Source organism: Apodemus sylvaticus, chromosome 23 (genome assembly GCF_947179515.1).
Source record: "Apodemus sylvaticus chromosome 23, mApoSyl1.1, whole genome shotgun sequence".
Lineage (NCBI taxonomy): Eukaryota > Metazoa > Chordata > Mammalia > Rodentia > Muridae > Apodemus > Apodemus sylvaticus.
Genome location: NC_067494.1, coordinates 26315236 through 26334149, shown reverse-complemented (window position 1 = coordinate 26334149; position 18914 = coordinate 26315236). Strand labels below are relative to the sequence as shown.

Sequence of the window (18914 nt, the reverse complement as noted above, 5' to 3'; positions counted from 1 at the left end):
CAGGCGTTCTGTACAGTGCTGGGACTGTGTGCTGACACTATGACAGGTGTTCTGTACAGTGCTGGGACTGTGTGCTGACTCCACAACAGGCGTTCTGTACAGTGCTGGGACTGTGTGCTGACTTCACGACAGGTGTTCTGTACAGTGTTGAGACTGTGTGCTGACTTCACGACAGGCATACTGTACAGTGCTGGGACTGTGTGCTGACACTATGACAGGTGTTCTGTACAGTGCTGGGACTGTGTGCAGGTTTCCTGTTATCCAAATTAAGGACGGGTGGGGTCCTCCACCATCAGTCTCTCTAACAGGGCTTACAAACCGTCATGAGAAAGCAACAAAGCCAAGCAATGAACAAACTCATTTATAAAGAGGAAAGAACAAAGACAGTTTCCAGGGCTACCGTGTCACAAGGAGGCAAACTTATTACAAGGAGGCAAATTTGTTCCATTATTGTCAATGATCTGTGATGCAAGGATTTTACAAAAATGAAAACAAAAACAAAAAACTGGCGCAGGAGAGGGCAATAAATGTCCCTTCCTCTTTCCTTCAGTTGCCTTTATCTGATAGTTTATTGCAAAAGGGTCTCTCTGTGTGTGTGTGAGTGTGTATGAGTGTGTGTATGTGTGTGTGAGTGTATGTGTGAGTATGTATGTGTGTATGTATGCATGTGTGTGAGAGTATGTATGTGTGTATGTATGTATGTGTGAGTGTGTATGTATGTGTATGTGTGAGTGAGTTTTTTTTATTCGATATATTCTTTATATACATTTCAAATGATTTCCCCTTTCCTGGATCCCCCCCGCCCCAAAAGTCCCATAAGCCCTCTTCCCTCCCCCTGTCCCCCCATCTACCCCTTCCCACTTCCCTGTCCTGGTATTCCCCTATACTGCTGCACTGAGCCTTTCCAGGACCAGGGACCACTCTTTCCTTCTTCTTGGGCATCATTTGATATGTGAATTGTGTCTTGGGTATTCCAAGCTTCTAGGCTAATATCCGTTTATCAGTGAGTGCATACCATGAGTGTTCTTTTGAGACTGGGTTACCTTGAGATTGGGTTACCTCACTTAGTATGATGTTCTCCAGTTCCATCCATTTGTCTAAGAATTTCGTGAATTCATTGTTTCTAATGGCTGAATAGTACTCCATTGTGTATATAAACCACATTTTCTGTATCCATTCCTCTGTTGAGGGACATCTGGGTTCTTTCCAGCTTCTGGTTATTATAAATAGGGCTGCTATGAACATAGTGGAACATGTATCCTTATTACATGCTGGGGAATCCTCTGGGTATATGCCCAGGAGTGGTATAGCAGGGTCCTCCGGAAGTGTCATGCCCAGTTTTCTGAGGAACCGCCCGACTGACTTCCAGAGTGGTTGTACCAGCTTGCAACACCACCAGCAGTGGAGGAGTGTTCCTCTTTCTCCACATCCTCGCCAACACCTGCTGTCTCCTGACTTTTTGATCTTAGCCATTCTGACTGGTGTGAGGTGAATCTCAGGGTTGTATTGATTTGCATTTCCCTGATGACTAAGGATATTGAACATTTCTTTAGGTGCTTCTCAGCCATTCAATATTCGATATTCGACATTCAATATAGCTCTGTACCCCATTTTTTAAGGTGGATATTTGGCTCTCTGGAGCCTACCTTCTTGAGTTCTTTGTATATCTTGGATATAAGCCCTCTGTCGGATGTAGTGCTGGTAAAGATTTTTTCCCAATTTATTGGTTGCTGTTTTGTCCTTTTGACAATGTCCTTTGCCTTACAGAAGCTTTGCAGTTTTATGAGGTCCGATTTGTCAATTCTTGACAAATGTGTGAGTGTGAGTGTGAGTGTGTGTGTGTGTGTGTGTGTGTGTGTGAGAGAGAGAGAGAGAGAGAGAGAGAGAGAGAGAGAGAAGAGAGAGAGTGGGAGTGTGTATATGTGAGTGTGTGTTCGGTCCATGACAATCCTGTCAGGCAAGCCCACGCCCTTCTCACTTTGAGGCACAGAAAGCAGGAGCTGCTAATATAATTTCGAATGCATGAATATTTCCGGTGCTGTGTTTCTTTGCAAATCTGAAGGGGTTCAGTCTCTCTGGCACTAGGCAGACCTCTGGTCCTCCACACAGTTTCCTGTGAGGTGTAAACCGCAGTATTCACTTTGTACTTCCCGGCTTTGGGACTTAAAGCTTTGAGAACAATGCATGTCTTTAACGTTTTCTTCCAAATAAAAAAGGAGGTTAAGTAAGGGAACAACAGGCTACGTGGAATTAACAGCAAGGCAACCTTGTTCTTTGTTTCATCCATCAGAGAACCCTTCAGTGAGGAGGAGATGGGGGCTTTGATATTGGAGGCTTGCAACACTGGGGGCCTTTACACTTCTATTGGTTTGATTATTTATTTGTAAAAACAATACCAGGACAATACATGGATGTGCCCCCCACGTGGGAATGTTTCTGTTTTACTTTCGGCTTCCCTCTTTTAGGCTTTATCTCATCTTCTTGGGGTGAACCTGGGAGGATCTAGGGATCCCCCTCCCTCTTCCCTCCCTCCCCTCCCCTCCCTCCCCTCCCCTCCCCCTCTCCCTCTCCTTCTCCCTCCTCCTCCCCCTCCCCTTCTCTCTCCCTCCCCCCTCTCTTCTTTACCAGAAATCGAACCCTGAACTCCATGTTAGAGCCAAGCTCCTGCCACTGAGCTGTGTCTCCCAGCCTTTTTTTTTTAAATGTGTTTTTTGCCACCTTTAAATCCAGGGTTGGCATTAAACTCATGGTGATCCTCCTGCCTCAGTCTCTCAAGTGTTGGGTTTCTAGGTCTTGACAATGACACTCATTCTTTTAATTTATTTTTATTTTTATTTTTTTGTTTATTTGTTTTGTTTTTTTCAAGACAGGATTTCTCTGTGTAGCCCTGGATGTCCTGGAACTCACTCTGTAAACCAGGCTGGCCTCGAACTCAGAAATCTGCCTGCCTCTGCCTCCCAAGTGCTGGGATTACAGGCGTGTGCCACCACTGCCCGGCTTTAATTTAGTTTTATTTTAGACACTAATTCACTGACACTACTGGAGTGTCTTAAAGGAATTATCTCCAAGTTGTTTTATCTCCTGTCCCCGAGGGTTCTTTACAGGTGAAGAACCCTCTGCATCCATGCTTACCAGTCCAAGCCTCATGGAGAGAGGCATCTGTGAGTGCAGAGACTGTCATTTCCCATTGAAAGTGAGAACTTATTGCTTAATCACTTCAAACATTAATAATGGTAGATGCAGGGGGTCTGTTTGATGAGGTATAGAAAAGGGGATTTTTTTTTTTATAACTTCTCTAATGGTAGATTTAAATTTCTTCTCCTAAATGCATGTCGTAACACCTTACCACAAAGTGACATTTCTTGTTTGGCCGGCTTTCTTTTTCCCCCATCAACAGATTGTGAAGTGTGGATGAAGATTATGATGAGACCCTGTCGCTATGCCCATTTAAGGCTGTGCTGCACAGGGGCAAACCACAGGGCAGGGCAAAGAATGAACTAGTCAAACATTCCTCTGTGAAAGAGAGAGCAGGGAGAATTCCTGGGTTTGTCACTCGGAGGCTAAATAACTCCTTTTCCTCTGTGGGGTGACATTCCCTGTATTGTCCCCCACTTCTGGGGGTTTTCTGATGGCTGCTTGAGAGACACCTGTCACTAAGATGGAACATCTGTCTGTGCCTCAGAATCCAGCTGTGTTCCCAGCTTAATAAGTACAGGTCAGGATCTTCCCAAATCTCCGCTTCTTACGCGTTCACCCCTGCAGATGGCGCATGGCCTTGCAGCTATTTAATTCACAGACAGGGAGAATTGTAAATGAAGAAAATTTACATTGTGTGTGTGTGTATGCATGTGCACATGTGTGCATGTGTGTGTGCATGTGTTAGTGTGTGCACATGTATGCAAGTGTGTGTATGTGTTCATGTGTGTGTATATGTGTGTGTGCATGCATGTATGAATACGTGTGTGCATGTGTGTGTGCATGCATGTGTTCATGTGTGTGTTTGTGTGGAATGGGAAGCAGACACTATTACCAATCTGTACTCTAGCCCCTCCCCACCCCACCCCACCAAATTTTCTGAAAAGCTTTTTATATGGCTGGAATAAAAGAGAATTTCAAAAGAATCACTTCTGGATGAAGCAGTTGTGCACATTCTCTCTATGCATGACGCCTGAGTTGTGCTTTTACTAAGCTATCTCTCCCAAGCTCTGTCTCACAGCACAGCCTTCCTGGGCTCTCTGCCAGGTGTGCTGGTCAGTGACCAGGCCTTGGATTTTCACTTTCATTGTCTCTTCTACCTAAATTAATGTATTCGTTGACAAGTTATATACCTCGCGCGCGCGCACACACACACACACACACACACACACACACACACACACACACCACCCTCACATCTATATGCCCATCCTATTCATCTACACCACAAGTCTCCACCCCACTCTCGGGTCTTTTTGTTTCCTTTTGTTTTGTTTTGTTTTCTGTCACACACTGGGTTTAACTGGTCACACAGCTGGCCGTGGAGCTACTCACTGGAGCATCAGTAACTCACCTGTGGCTACCTCTCTGAACACAGTGACTTCCTCTCCAGAAAACTTAACTGCTTCTTAACTGACTCCTGGACAGGACTGAGCCCTTTGAGCCCCTCCCCCATCAGTGACTGGATTTTTAAGAGCTCAAACCTCAGCAGGCTCTCGGCAGGCAAGCTCGGCTGGCACCTTCGAGTTCATGAGTGCCCTGGCATTTCATAACCCACCCCAACCCCCACCGTCTGGTTCTTAAGTATTCCCCTCCCTTCTTCTGTGACATTCCCTGAACCTTGCAGGGGACGGTATGGATGTCCCATTTAAGACTTGAGCACCCAACAATCAGTCACTAGTTCTCAGAACCTTGGCCAGCCCTGAGTCTGCACTGACTACTATTCACTGCAAATAAAAGCGTCTTTGATCGAGGCTGACGAGGCCAGCACTAGCCCGTGGTTATAAATGCAAGTATGTAGGAAGTAGATTCACATGTCAATTCAATAAAACAAAAGGAACAATTTCAATCCTAAGTGACCATGACTTCTCCATCATGAGCCTTTGACCAAATTCATAGTTTTAGGCAGGAACTCCCTCTTGTGCGATGGACCTCAGAGTCAGTCAGAAACCAGTTGGATGACCCTGAAACAGTTGTGTCACTATTGCAGCACTGGAGACATCCCGCCTGGCAAGCGGCATGGTACTGAATAAGGCGCAAAGATGGGAAAGACCACTGTTGATTTTTCTCTCCCCGTTGCCTGCTTAGGAATTTTGGCGCATCGAAACTTAGACAGTAGCTCAACCTCAGTGTGGAGTCTCTGTGTTCTGCAACCAAGTTCAACAATCTTTTCGTACTGTACAGTTCTGGTGGGCAACCAAGGAGGACAGCAATAGCTTGTATTGTTGGGGGCCTCTGGGGTCTTTCTAGACAGCAGCTCCTCGTGAGGTATCCCACACCCAACACTGAGATTACTAGTCAATAGCCCGTGACTTCTGGGTTGACATTATCCACCCTTGACCTCCATGTTGCTCAGCCTTTTCAGATCACCTGTTCCCCAGGTCATTCATGCTAAGACCTCAGTTTTTCAGACTCCACCAAAATTCATGTTCCGGCTTGGTATCCATGAAGCAGTCAGTATCAGGAGATGGCCTGGTAGGACATGTTTGAGTTGCCAGGGTAGAACTACCATGATCAGACCCATGTTTTTCATTTTTTTAAAAAAGACATGGGTTTTAAATTTTTTTATTTATTATTATATGTAAGTACATCGTAGCTGTCTTTATCCACCAGAAGGTGTCAGATCTCATTATAGCTGGTTTTAAGCCACCATGTGGTTGCTGGGATTCAAATTCAGGACCTTTGGAAGAGCAATCAGTGTTCTTAACCCCTGAGCAATCTCACCAGTCCAAAATATGGGTTTTAAAAAAAGATTTATTTATTTAATTTTATGTATATGAGTATACACACACACACACACACACACAGTATATGACACACCAGAAGAGGGCATCAGATCCTATTACAGATGGTTGTGAACCACCCTGTGGTTGCTGGGAGTTGAGCTCAGGAACTCTGGAAGAGAAGTCAGAGCTCTTAACTTCTGAGCCATCTCTCCAGGCCCCGCCCTATGTTTTTCATGCAGAAATGAGTTCGCCTTCTTCTTCCTTCCTTCCTTCCTTCGTTCCTTTGTTCTTTCCTTCCTTCCTTCCTTCCTTCCTTCCTTCCTCTTCCTCCTCTTCGTTCTCCTCGTCCTCGTCGTCCTCGTCGTCGTCCTCGTCGTCCTCGTCGTCCTCGTCGTCGTCGTCGTCGTCCTCCTCCTCCTCCTCCTCCTCCTCCTCCTCCTCCTCCTCCTCCTCCTCCTCCTCCTCCTCCTCCTCCTCCTCTTCTTCTTCTTCTTCTTCTTCTTCTTCTTCTTCTTCTTCTTCTTCTTCTTCGCTGAATTGGTTATTGCTAATCCAGAAAATAGGGTTGTTATTTTTAAATTCTTTATTTTTATAAAGAATATTATCCCTTTTGTCCCTTTCTTTCCGTGTTCTGCTATGCGTGGAACAGCACAAAGCTTTTACTAGAGGGTCAGCTTTGAGGCTGCTCAATCTGGTACCTCAGCTTCCATATCTATGAGCTTAACCAACCTCATTCCTTTGTGTGTTAGAAGGTCTCGGATATGTCGTTAGCTCTGAGAACAACCCGTGGGGGGGGGCACATGGAAGAGCAAGGAAGCTGAGATTTTAAAAAATATTTGAAAGAGTGAAATGAATTTAAAAAACACACACATAATAAAACATCACCAATGATTTGGCTGACCATGGCTCGGAAGGACAAGTGGGACTACATAAAATTAAGACACTGCACAACAGACCAGACCAGGTATGTTTGCAGAGGGTAGGGGAGGAATACCTAACAACAAGATATATGAACTGTTATATGGAAACTTACTACTTTATAAGAGTAGTAAAAATATGTAATTTAAATTAAAAAGTGAAGGAGGATGTGGCTCAATGGGTAAGAGCATTGGGTGCTCTTTCAGAGGACCGGGTTCAATTCCTAGCACCTACGTGGCCTCTCACATCGACCTGCAACTTCACTTCCAGGGGATCTGACATCTTTTTCCAGACTCTACGGGTACACACAGTACACAGACACACATAGGAAAAATACGCAAATACATACGTTATTTTAAAAAGAAACAGTAGTTTGAGTTGAGGTACTTTACATGGGAGGGCGGTTAATGAAAGTCCAAATGAAGGGCCAATGCAACCAATGAAGGGGGCTTAAGAGGAGAGAATGGGGGTTAAGGGAGTGTGGCACATCGGTGTGGGGAAGGGGGTGCCCAGACGGGCCCCTGCCCAAGCACCTCTTCCCCCTGAGGGACCACACCCACACAGACATGGTATAGAATAGAGTTTATTCAAGGTAGAGGTTAGGAGTTAGTGGTAGAGAAAGGCAGAGAGATGGGGGTGAGGGGAGGGGGGAGAGAGAGAGAGAGAGAGTAAAGAGTAGTGAAGGATGGCCATGACCACGTGGAGAGAGGGGGAGGGGAGGAGAGCCCAAGGGGCAGAGAGGTGAGAGTGGGATGAGAGAGAGAGAGAGAGAGAGAGAGAGAGAGAGAGAGAGAGAGAGAGAGAGAGAGAGGAGGGGCAAGCAACCCCTTTTATAGTGGGCCAGGTCTATGGGGTGGGGCATACCTGGCTGTTGCCAGGTAAGTGTGGGGTGGAGCTTAGACAGAATACCAACAGTTAATACTTTCAGAAGCCATAGGTTATGAAACAAAATTTCCTGTGCTGGGTGGAGATACTTCCCTGTGAGTTGTTGTATGGGGGGGGGCTCCCAAAGATTTCCCACACAGTATAGACTATTGATATCACTCTCGGTTGCCCAATAGAACTTGATGAAAAGACCCTTATTGCTGAAGATGCTACTCACTTTGGTCACAAGACACAGAGATAACAAGCTGCAATCAGTTAAAAGTCTCCTCCCTGCTGGAACTCAGCTACAAGTCTCCTCCCTGCTGGCTGGCTTTCATAGAATTGGAAGGGGGCTTTGCAGTTTTCTAGGTGAGATAATCACCAACAGTATTACCCAACTGTGTCCCCTGTGAACTAAAATACCGATTGCTGGTTTAATAGTCGCATAGATATTATCAGTCTAACCAACGACTCTATGCTTAGATTTAAGAATCACTACACAGAAAAGAACTCATGCCTGGAACTTTAAACCTGGCCAAGGTCCCGTAGCTGGGAGGTCACAGGGCCTGCCGCACAGGGCGCAACCTACAACTATTGCTTTACTCTGGGCAGGATATCAAACTGTTTTATAAATAGTTAACTATATGCATAATTAGTGCTGCTCTCAACCTTTATTAGAGAAGTTCTTTCTCTAGTACACAGTAGTTAATATAGAAATACATCATTTGTCAAAGTGATGTGCGTGAAAGCTCTGTTATTTAAGGTTGAAGCCAGCTGTTGACTGGATAGCCGCTGGGCTCCTGGAGTAACGGGAGACTCCCTTCATTAGTGGGGCTTCTCCATCTCTGATTTTGTCTGGGGAATTCTAAGCCCACATACATGCCTCTACCTGAGGGATGTCACCTAGCCTTAGTTAGGTTGCAGGATCAATTTCCTTTCTCATAAGAACCTGTTTGCCTAGCACCTGAGATTCCTGAAATGCTTCCCCATGCTAATGAGGCATTTAGGTGCCCTCAGCTCTCAGCTATTGATTTTTGTCCATCCTGGATGTTCCTCTACCCTCAGTCCACCAGAACTTTATAAGCCTTGAATCACCCTAAGTAAAGACGATCTGCCTCCTGATAGCCGGTCCTGGTGTGATCACTCACAGTATGTACTCACGGAGGGGGGGGGAGAAGGAGGGAGAGATGGGGGTTTAACCCCTTGCTTTTCATCTCTGCTCCCTTTGTCCCCTAGACTGACCCCAAACAAGACATCTCTATCACCTTCCACCGTATTACTTTTCTATGGTTGTCATGAAACACCACGACCAAAAACTACTTATGGAAGACAGAGTTTATGTTGACTTACCTGTCCAGAGGGGTAAGAATTTATCATGTTGGGGAAGGTGTGGCACAAGCAGTAGACTTGGGATCTAGAGTAGGAAGCTGAGAGGCCACATTCTCAACCACAAACACGATGAAGAGACTAAATTAGAAGTTCCCACAAGGCTGGGGCCCACCCCTAGTGATATACTTCCTCTAGCAAGGCTGCCCCGTCCAAACCTTTGGAAAAGGTGCCTCCGGCTGGAAAGCAAATGCTCGAATGCCTAAGACTAACAGGGAGCAATTTCTCATTCAAACCAATATGCCCGCCCGCCCCCCTCCCAACGCTCAGGGACCATCTGGGAAGTGGAGAAGGAAAGGTTCTAACAGCCAGAGGTTGGGGAGGAGTGTTGTAAAAAAACTCTCTCTCTTAGGAGTGACAGCTAATGTTGTCTAGAGAAAGGGTATTTTTCAATTTTTTTGTTTTCTATTCTTCTCTCATCTATTACATTCTGATCACAGCTTTCCCTATCTCTCCTACCCCAAGTATCTCTCTCCCACCTCTCCTCTCCCCCTCTCCACTCGCCCACTCTGCCTCCCTTCAAAAAGGAGCAGGGACATAAACCAAACACGGCATGACAAGCTAAGGTAAGACCAGGCACACATCATCACACCGAGGCTGGAGGAGGCTACCCAACCCACAAGCAGGCAAAAGAGTCAGGGATGGCCCCTGCTCCGGTTGTTAGGAGTCCCGCAGTAGAACACCAAGCTGCTCAGTGACAGCATATATGCAGAGGACCCAGATGGGACCCAACAGGCTGCCTGATCTCTGCAGGTCCCTGTGAATGAGTGAGTTCTGGTCAGTCAGTTCTGGGGGCCTTGGTCTCATGCTGTGTCCCTGATCCCTCTCATTCCTGCAATCCTGAGGAAGGGGTTTCTCTTTTCTCTTCTCTTAGGCTTTCTTTCTTCTTTCTTTCTTTCTTTCTTTCTTTCTTTCTTTCTTTCTTTCTTTCTTTCTTTCTTTCTTTCTTTCTTTCTCTTTCTTCCTTCCTTCCTTCCTTCCTTCCTTCCTTCCTTTCTTTCTTTCTTTGCCATGCTCACACGGGAAACCTCTTTGCACTCAGTTGGTCACACACACAATACATGGAAGCAAGAAAGGACTTTTTGGGGACTAGAGTGATGGCTCAGTGGTAAAGAGCACTGGCTGCTCTTCCAGAGGACCTGTGTTTGATTCTCAGTTCCTACACAACAGCATATAGCTATCTGTAACTCTAGTTCTAGGGGATCTGACACCCTCACACCAGTGTACCTTGGGATAAAGGCTTTTTTTAAGGGCTTGTTGGGAGTAAAATAAGAGAGTAATGGTGAGGAACAATGAATAAAATTCATTATATATACATATCAATCTGTCAATGAATTAAAAAGTACACAAAGGGGAAAAAACAGCACCAAAAAGTCAATGAAGTGAAGAGTCAGCCTATAGAAGGAGAAAATAATATTTGTCAACTGTATATCAGTCACGAAGTTATCAGGGATGCAGAAATTAAATTCCAAATTAAATCAAAATTCTAAATTATACAGTAAAGAAACAGACTAAGGAATCGAATAGGGAGTTCTCCAACATTAAATACAAATGACCTGTAAATATTTGAAGAAGTATTTATCATTCTTGGCCACCAGGGAAACACAAAGTAAAACCATTTTGATAGTCTCTTACCCTTGTCAGAATGCCTATCACGAAGGAAACGAACATCAACAGATGCTTGTGAGGATGTGGGGATGCAGATGAAGCTTTTCACCCTAATGGCGGCCAGGTAAGCTGCACCAGCACACATCAACATTAATGTAACTGAAAAAAATTGAAACTAGAACTACCGTATGATCCAGTGTACTGATAGAATAGAGGATTTCTTAGCTTGGATTACATGACATGGTCTGAGTAATCCAACCATGGCTGCTTCAAACCAGAAGGACTGAGAATCCAGTAGCTGTCTGATCATAAGACTGAGTGTCTCAGTAGTTCCAGCCTGGTGCTGAAGGGCTGGGGTACTCCTGGAGAGCCATTGGAAATCTACATAGGCAGCCTGAAGGAGCTGGGCTAAGATACCAGCCAAGGAATGTAACAGCAGCAGTAGCAACAACAGAGTGGATGGACTTGCATGCAAGAGTGAAGGCAAGCAGGCAAAAGTTTCCTTCTTACATTTCCTTTTGCCCGGGCTTCATCAGAAGGTGCTGCCCATACCTACAGTTGCTTGGGATCCAGTCAAGTCAACAACCAAGATCAATCATCACCCATACCTAAACCATGGTGGAACACACACTCTAAGCAAACATGGATACTTGAATGTCTGTGTTTGTTGCTTTACTATTCACAATAGCCAGAAAAATAGCCAGCCTAGATGTCTACTAATAGATAGACATAAAGAGAATGTGACACTACACACAGTGGGATTTTATTCAGTCATGAAGAAAAAGAAATCATGACTTTTTTTTAAATGGATGACAGTAGAGATTGATATGCTAAATGAAACAAGCCAGACTCAGGCCGGGACTCAGAAAGCGGGAACAGGCAAATCTTTGTGAATTTGCATCCAGCCTGGTCTATATAGTGAGTTTGAGGACACTGAGGGCCACATAGAGAAACCCTGGGTCAAAAACAAACAACAAACAAACCTCAGATAAACCAGACTCAGCAAGATGAACACATGCTTTCTGTCATATCCAGAGTCTGTATTTAAATTCTCTTCGTGTGTGTGTGTGTGTGTGTGTGTGTTGTGTTGTGTGCCTGTGTCTATGTTTCATAAGTAAATAAAGAGCAGAGGAAAAGATCCTAATGGAAGGAAGAAAAATACAATAACAGAATGCATGTTACCTAAAAGCAGAAGGCAGTGTGTGTGTGTGTGTTTGTGTGTTTGTGTGTGTCTACAATTTGCAGGAGTCAGTTCTCTTTTTTACCATAGGTTCCAGGCAACTGATGCCTTCCCCTGAAGTCTGTGTTGCAGGCCTGGATGACTTCCTAGAACTCCACCTGGAGACTGTGATTCATGCCTTGGGGGGGGGGAGGGGACAGGACAGGACAGGACAGGACAGGACAGGACGGAACAACAGTCTACTAGAAGCAAGCAGAATGGAATAGCTAGCACAGATGAGTCCTTAGGATTACTTAGGGCAAAGTGCTCTACCCTGGTGTTGTGGCACATGACTTTGATCTCAGCTCTTAGGAGGCTGAGACAGGAGGATATGCCTGTGAGTTTAAGGGCAGCCTGGTCTACACAGTGAGTACCAAGTCAGCTGGGGCTGTATAGTAAGACTATGTCTTGAAAAAAAATTCTGCACACACAGAAAGCTGTTTATTTTCATAATGGGTCTAAAAAAGAAAGAAAGAAAATCTTTCCAGAGGTCATGTATGTTAAATTTACAGACGGTTCCTTTAATGAGGTCACTGGGGCCACGTGGGAACTCCCCCTCTCTCTTAGAGAAAGAGGAACATCGCAGTAGTTAGGTGATAAAGACACTGGGCAGAGTTGAAGGAGAGCCTGGCTGTTCCACGTGTACAGTCACGTCAAACTGTAAAGAGAGAAACGGCAAAGGCTGGGTTTTCTCCCTCAGGAGCTGATCCACAGGCCCCAAAGACTCCCCGCTCCTCTTTCTTCTTATGAACTTTCTTATGAACTCAGGATACAGGACTTTCCACGGAAATCACTCATGTGTTAAAACCAGCAGTTGAGAGTGGATTCAGAAGACACACACAGGCGTGGTAACTACTGCCTGAAACAGGGTCTCGAACATCTTCAAGTGAAAGAAAATCTTTAAAACCTTAGCAGTTTCTACATGGCTGTAAAAACTTTAAGCTGGGTGGTGGTGGCACACGCCTATAATCCCAGCACTCTGGGAGGCAGAGGCAGGTGGATTTTTGAGTTTGAGACCAGCCTGGTCTACAGAGTGAGTTCCAGGACAGCCAGAGCTATACAGAGAAAAAACCAAATCCAACAACAACAACAACAACTTTGTTTAGCATTCCATGCAGATATTATGGTTAGGTGGGAGACAGTTTACCAATAATCGAAAAAGACAATCAATTTAGGTTCAGTGGGTCAAGATATAAATATAAAAAGAGACAGTTAGGGGGCTGGAGAGATGGCTCAGCGGTTAAGGGCACTGACTGTTCTTCCAAAGGTCCTGAGTTCAAATCCCAGCAACCACATTGTAGCTCACAACCATCTGTAATGAGATCTGATGACCTCTTCTGGTGTGTCTGAAGACAGCTACAGTGTATTTACATAGAATAAATAAATAAATCTTTTAAAAAAGAGAGACAGCTATAACGTCATATTTACTAAACTTATTTGAAAAACAAGATTTTACTTCAATTCTCTCCGCTCTAATGGAGTAAGAAATGGCTCTCAGTAAGGTAAATTACTATTTCCAAGAACCTTGCTTTAGTATCTCTAGTTGTTTCACAAGTTTTCAACCTTCCTCTCTTATCTTTATTAATGACAGCACACAGTTGTTCAAAATAAAGTTAGACCCAAACTGGACGGCACAGACAGGAATGAAATACACTCAGGACCATCTGACACTCACAAAAAAAAAAAAGACAAAAACAAACAAAAAAAAAAAAACCCAGCTCTTATTGTTTATATACAGAATTTCTAAAAGCAAAGTCAGTCCAATTGGCCATTAAAGTACATGTGCGAGTGAAGATTTACACCCATATTCATATGAAATGAAGTACAAAGATAAATTTTTAAATAAATGTTATCTGTGAAAAATCCATAACATGTGACTAATACAAAGTTCAACTTGAGTGCTTGTCCAATATTTGGTGCTTAAAAAATATTCATATATAAACTGGTGGGGTTATAAAAGGTGAGAGAGATAAGGAACCAGTGTCCAGTGCGGGTTAATGCGTGGGGGGATGGGGCTGAGGGAAGGTGTTCACACAACATAAATAGATAATCAGAAGTGAATGGCATCCGGTCTGTCTAAGGTCAAAGGTTACTCGAAACAGAAGTAAGGAATACTGAAGTGAATGTCACTCAAAATCGGATAGCACCGAGGAACGTTCCAGAGAGGATAAAATAAGTCAACTTTTGATGATGGGCTCATGTTATTAGCATATGTTCTCTTGGCTTTCTCCTTTAGACTTCAAGACACAGATCTTAGCCGTGACATTAGTCCCTCCCTGTGAAGCTGAGTGCTATGTATTTTGTAATGACATCACACAACGCCAGTGGAAATCTGCCTACATTAAGGAGCCATTGGATGCTAACAACCATCCCTTATAGGCAGGTGCTGGGTTCCAAAATCTTGCATCCCGACTCCACTTTCTCTATGCACCCAATTCTGCAGGGCATTGGGACCCTCTCTCGGCGCAGTGCAGGATGGCTTTGGTTGGCATCCTGGACATATTTCCCACATGGCACGTGCCTCGGAGGCCCAAGCCAGCTGCTAGTTGACACAGGGGCAACAGAAGCAGCAGATGGTCCTGCAGGGGTTCTTCTTCTTGTACTGCACCGCCTTGCGCACCTGCGCCTTGGCCTCGCCCGTGTAGTCGAGGGTCTTCTGCACGTTGAGCTCGATGACGTTCAGCGTGTCCGCCTGCTTCTCCAGCAGCACAGCCATCTGCAGGAAGAGCTCGTGCACGTCGCGAATGCGACCCTCGAGCCGCAGGAGCTCGCGGTGGCGGCTCTCGATCTCGTTGAGCGCCGCCCGCGCGCCCTTCACGTCGGCCAGCAGGTTCTCGGAGAACACATCCCATTTGCCCTGCTCGAACATGTCCTCGATCTGCTCGCCCGACACGTCCTTGCCCATGATCTCCAGCTGCCGCTGGATGCGGATCTTGCAGTTGTCGCGCTGTTTCATCTCGGCCTGGTTGTACTCGTACATGGCCTGCTGGAAGGCGAGGGCCAGCGCGCTGTACTGCGCGTGTGAGATGCGAGCCACCGCCGAGTGCTCGCCGTGCCGGGCCTCTGCCTGCTCGCTCAGTTCCTTCATGGAGCGCAGCTTCTGGTGGATACCCTCGCCCCGGGTCTTGATGGCCTTGGCGATGGAGTTGGTGTCGCGCTTGATGCTGCTGAGGCGCCGCATAGACGTGAGGAAGCGGACGTTCTGCCTCCCCAGGCGTCTCACGTCGATCAGAAGCAGCTGGTTTTCATCCTGGATGTCCTGGATGACCCGGTACAAGGACTCCAGGATGTGGTCGGTCTCGAACACGATGTCCTCATGAGGAGCGTCAAAGTCATCGTCCCCATCTGGGAATTGCTGGTCATAGCTCCTGGACAATTCCTGAAGCTCTGCAAGCCGGTCCTTCATTTTGCCTACAATAAAAACAGCCGTTAGGATCCTTTAATGACTGTCAGATCGGTGCATTCAGAGGGGTTGAAACCCAAAGTAAGGAACTTGCTCCTAATTCCCTTTCCGTGCGTGCATTTAAGCGGCAAATGCCCTGTGACATTTTACTTAGAAGAAATACCGTGACTCAGACCCTCGGTTACGTCTCACAGCCTCTATACTCTGCAGTTCAGTATCACAGGCGCCCCCAGTTCAATCGGCAATTTAAACTTTTAGATTGCTTAGGGAAACAATTTCTTTTGCTTGGTTTTTGTTTCGCCACCGTGAATTCGGCACACAGACAGGAGGAATAAAACCCAGAAAGGTTTGCAAACTTTTCAATTAAGACAGCTTACAAGGCTTTGAGAAAAACACCAAACGGCTCTCCAGTTTGTGGCTAGTTGTCACTAGTAAGTACAACAGACTCTGTTGTACTTAGTACAACTTTTAGCCTATGTGGTGGCCATACTTTTAATCTCAGTACTAGAGAGGCAGAGGCAGGTGGGTGTCAGTAAGTTGGAGACCAGCCTGGTCTACACAACGAGTTCTACAGAAAGAGACCTTGTCTCAAAAATAAACAATGTTAAGTTGGCTTTAAGTATTTGTCTCTTTAAAATGTCATGTCATGACGTAGGCCTGGGGCACTTAAGATGAGGTTCTGCTTTTGCTGAGGACCTATGTGTAATTCTCAGCACTCAAGTCTGCTGTACTAACCGGGGCCAGTCTAACCAAATCAGCGAGTGTTAGCTTCAGCGAGCACTCGCAACTGCCCGTGACTCCAGGTGATCCAATACCTTCATCTGGGCTTCTTTGTCAGCTGCACTCATGTGCACATACCCAAATACAGACAGACAGACAGACGGACGGATGGACAGACGGGGACACACATACACACACACACACACACACACACAGACTCTTGCACACACATGAAACAAACAAAAAATGAAAGGAAATGCCTTTGACCCAAAGGCAAAGACTGGCAGATTTCTGTAGACTGGAGGCCAGCCTGGTCTACATAGTGAGTTCCATCCTAGCCAAGGATACATATTGAGACACTGTCTCAAAAGAAATAAGCAAATAAATGAAGGAATGAATAAAGCAAACGCTGTAACGTGTGTGTGGGAGGGATGGCTCAGAGAACCCCGATCCTCCAGCAGCTGTTTATAAGCTGGGTGTGGCAGGGCACACTGGTAATCCCAGCCTAGGGATTACACAGACAGGAGGACCTCCAGGGATTGTTGGCTGGTCTGTCTCACCGAACCAGAGCTCTAGTGATAGACTCTGTCTCAAAAAAAAAAAAAGGTGGAGAGTGACTGAAGAAGACATGTATACACTCATATACATTATACATGCATGCTCGCACACAGGCACACACACACACATACACACACACACACACACACTCGCACAGGCACACAAACAAATGCTTTGAAGCAAAATAACAACAAAATAAAGGCAACGCTAGTATTGTGTTAGAATCCAAAATTTGGACAGTGACGTCAGGAACAAAGGTCTGTAGCTATGGTTCAAGCTTCTGCAGATACTGAGGCATGAGGAACACTGGACCCTGTGAGACTGGACCCTGTGAGACTGGACCCCGTGAGACTGGACCCCATGAGACTGGACCCTGTGAAGACTGGACCCTGTGAGACTGGACCCTGTGAGTCCTAGCGCAGCGGGTGACACAACCAAACCCCACTGGGGGACAATGGCTGAGGGTTTTTTTCACTCTTTTTCCCCCAATATCATTTTCTAGTGGTAAGCATTGTTAACAGTTTTCACAATTAAAAATCATTTGTAGCGAAAATTTGAATCGTACATGTATGCAGTCTTACAGCAATTATAGTTGTCTCATTTACTCATCATGCAAAATAGTGTTCCTGCTTTGTACACATTTTCAGTGAAGTGCACATGTGAAGTTTGCACTAGAGTGCCTTCATACATGGTACTTATCACACATGGTGCTTAGGCATGGTACTTTCTGGCTAGAAAGAGCCTGCTCCCATTACATAGTCTGTGGCTAAGACTCTACAATGAATATGATCTCAAAGGCTTTCTTCAGGTTGCAATAATTAAAACGGTAAAGCAGGACCCAGAGAGAAGATCTCTGGTTTGGTGATTATGGGGAATGGTGACCACTGACTGTGACTTCCCAGCTGCCAAGATTATTATTTACATAAGCTAAGTAGAAATTCTATTCTGTAATGATAATTTTTAATATAGCAAAATCTCCTGCTTAAAATGCCACTTCTACTCTTTGGCAAACAAAATCAATACCGCACTTTCTCAGTGGCAGTAAATGTCATTCTCCTAGCAGAATAATTGACTATGTATTAAAAAGACCCAGCCTGGGCAGAGACTTGAGGAGAATTAGAAGGCAGATAATGAGTTAAGATGCTTATAGTTTTGATTATTTTTTTAAGATTTATTTATTTATTATATGTAAGTTCACAGTAGCTGTCTTCGGACACTCCAGAAGAGGGAGTCAGATCTTGTTACAGATGGTTGTGAGCCACAATGTGGTCGCTGGGATTTGAACTCAGGACCTTCAGAAGAACAGTCAGTGCTCTTAATCACTGAGCCATTGATCTATCCCCCAGTTTTGATTATTTTTAATTAATTTTAACTGACACATAAACATAAAATTGTTGATGCTAACGGGATACTGTGTAATGTTTCAATACGTGTACATACTGCTTTAAGTTTAAATCAAGTTAGATATATCTGTCTCTTTAAATATTTATCGTTTCTGAAACAGGAAGAATAGCTCTACTTAGGCATTATGTAGAAAACTCCAGGAAATGTATAATCATAAAAAATGTATGATTAAACAAGAAAATACAAAACATATCAACGATCTTTCCTTTTTCTTCTTAAATTCTTTATTATTTTCAATTCTGTGTATATGTGTGCTTCTGAGGAATTCAGTGGTGTCAGATCCCCTTGAGTTAGTGTTACAGGGAGTTGTGAGCCACGCAGTGTGGCTTCTGGGCACTGAAACCCGGTCCTCCGCAAGAGCTGTCTGTGGTCTTAACCACGGACCCATCTCTCCAGCCCTTCTTCCTTTCCTCCCACCAAGTTAGCAGGAAACATTTAAAGGTGATACTTTTGCAAACGGGTAGGATTCTGAAACTTCTAAAGGAAATGCTGAGAAGAGGAAACACTGACAGAAGCTTCTCAGAGGACAGCTCAGTAATACATATTGAAAGCTTTTCAAGTACGTGTTTATTCTAAGGATCCGTGTGAAGATGCATGGAGCCTATACGCGTGTACATTTCCACCACCACATTTTCTCTGCGGATATCCAGAAATGACTTCAATGCACAAAAAGCTATGCAGGCCATGGCGCCTAGAAGGCCATCTACTGAGATGAAGAACCCGTATGCTCTCTCAGGTAGAAAAGATAGCTAGAGAGAAAGAATTGGAGCGCCTCCACATGATTGTCTGAATCAGACGTCAGCAAGATGCACAGAAACATTAATATCGATTTTCCTTGAGTTGTGTGATAACACGCAACCGTTGCTAGTACTTGCTTTTGCTATGTGTTTCCATAATTCTGTGAGATCCATAC

At 44.9% G+C, this 18914-nt stretch overlaps 1 protein-coding gene across 4 annotated transcripts in view; it reads right to left on the bottom strand.

Moving 5' to 3' along the window:
• Positions 1-10487: 10487 nt before the first annotated feature.
• The window catches only part of Stx11 (syntaxin 11), a 29060-nt gene continuing 20633 nt past the window's right edge, over positions 10488-18914 (bottom strand). For all 4 annotated transcript variants that reach the window (XM_052169363.1, XM_052169362.1, XM_052169360.1 and 1 more), the window contains one exon: positions 10488-15327. In XM_052169363.1, the coding sequence (XP_052025323.1) occupies positions 14459-15322 (864 nt within the window). In that variant the 5' untranslated portion in view covers positions 15323-15327 and the 3' untranslated portion in view covers positions 10488-14458. The remainder of the gene's footprint in view (positions 15328-18914) is intronic.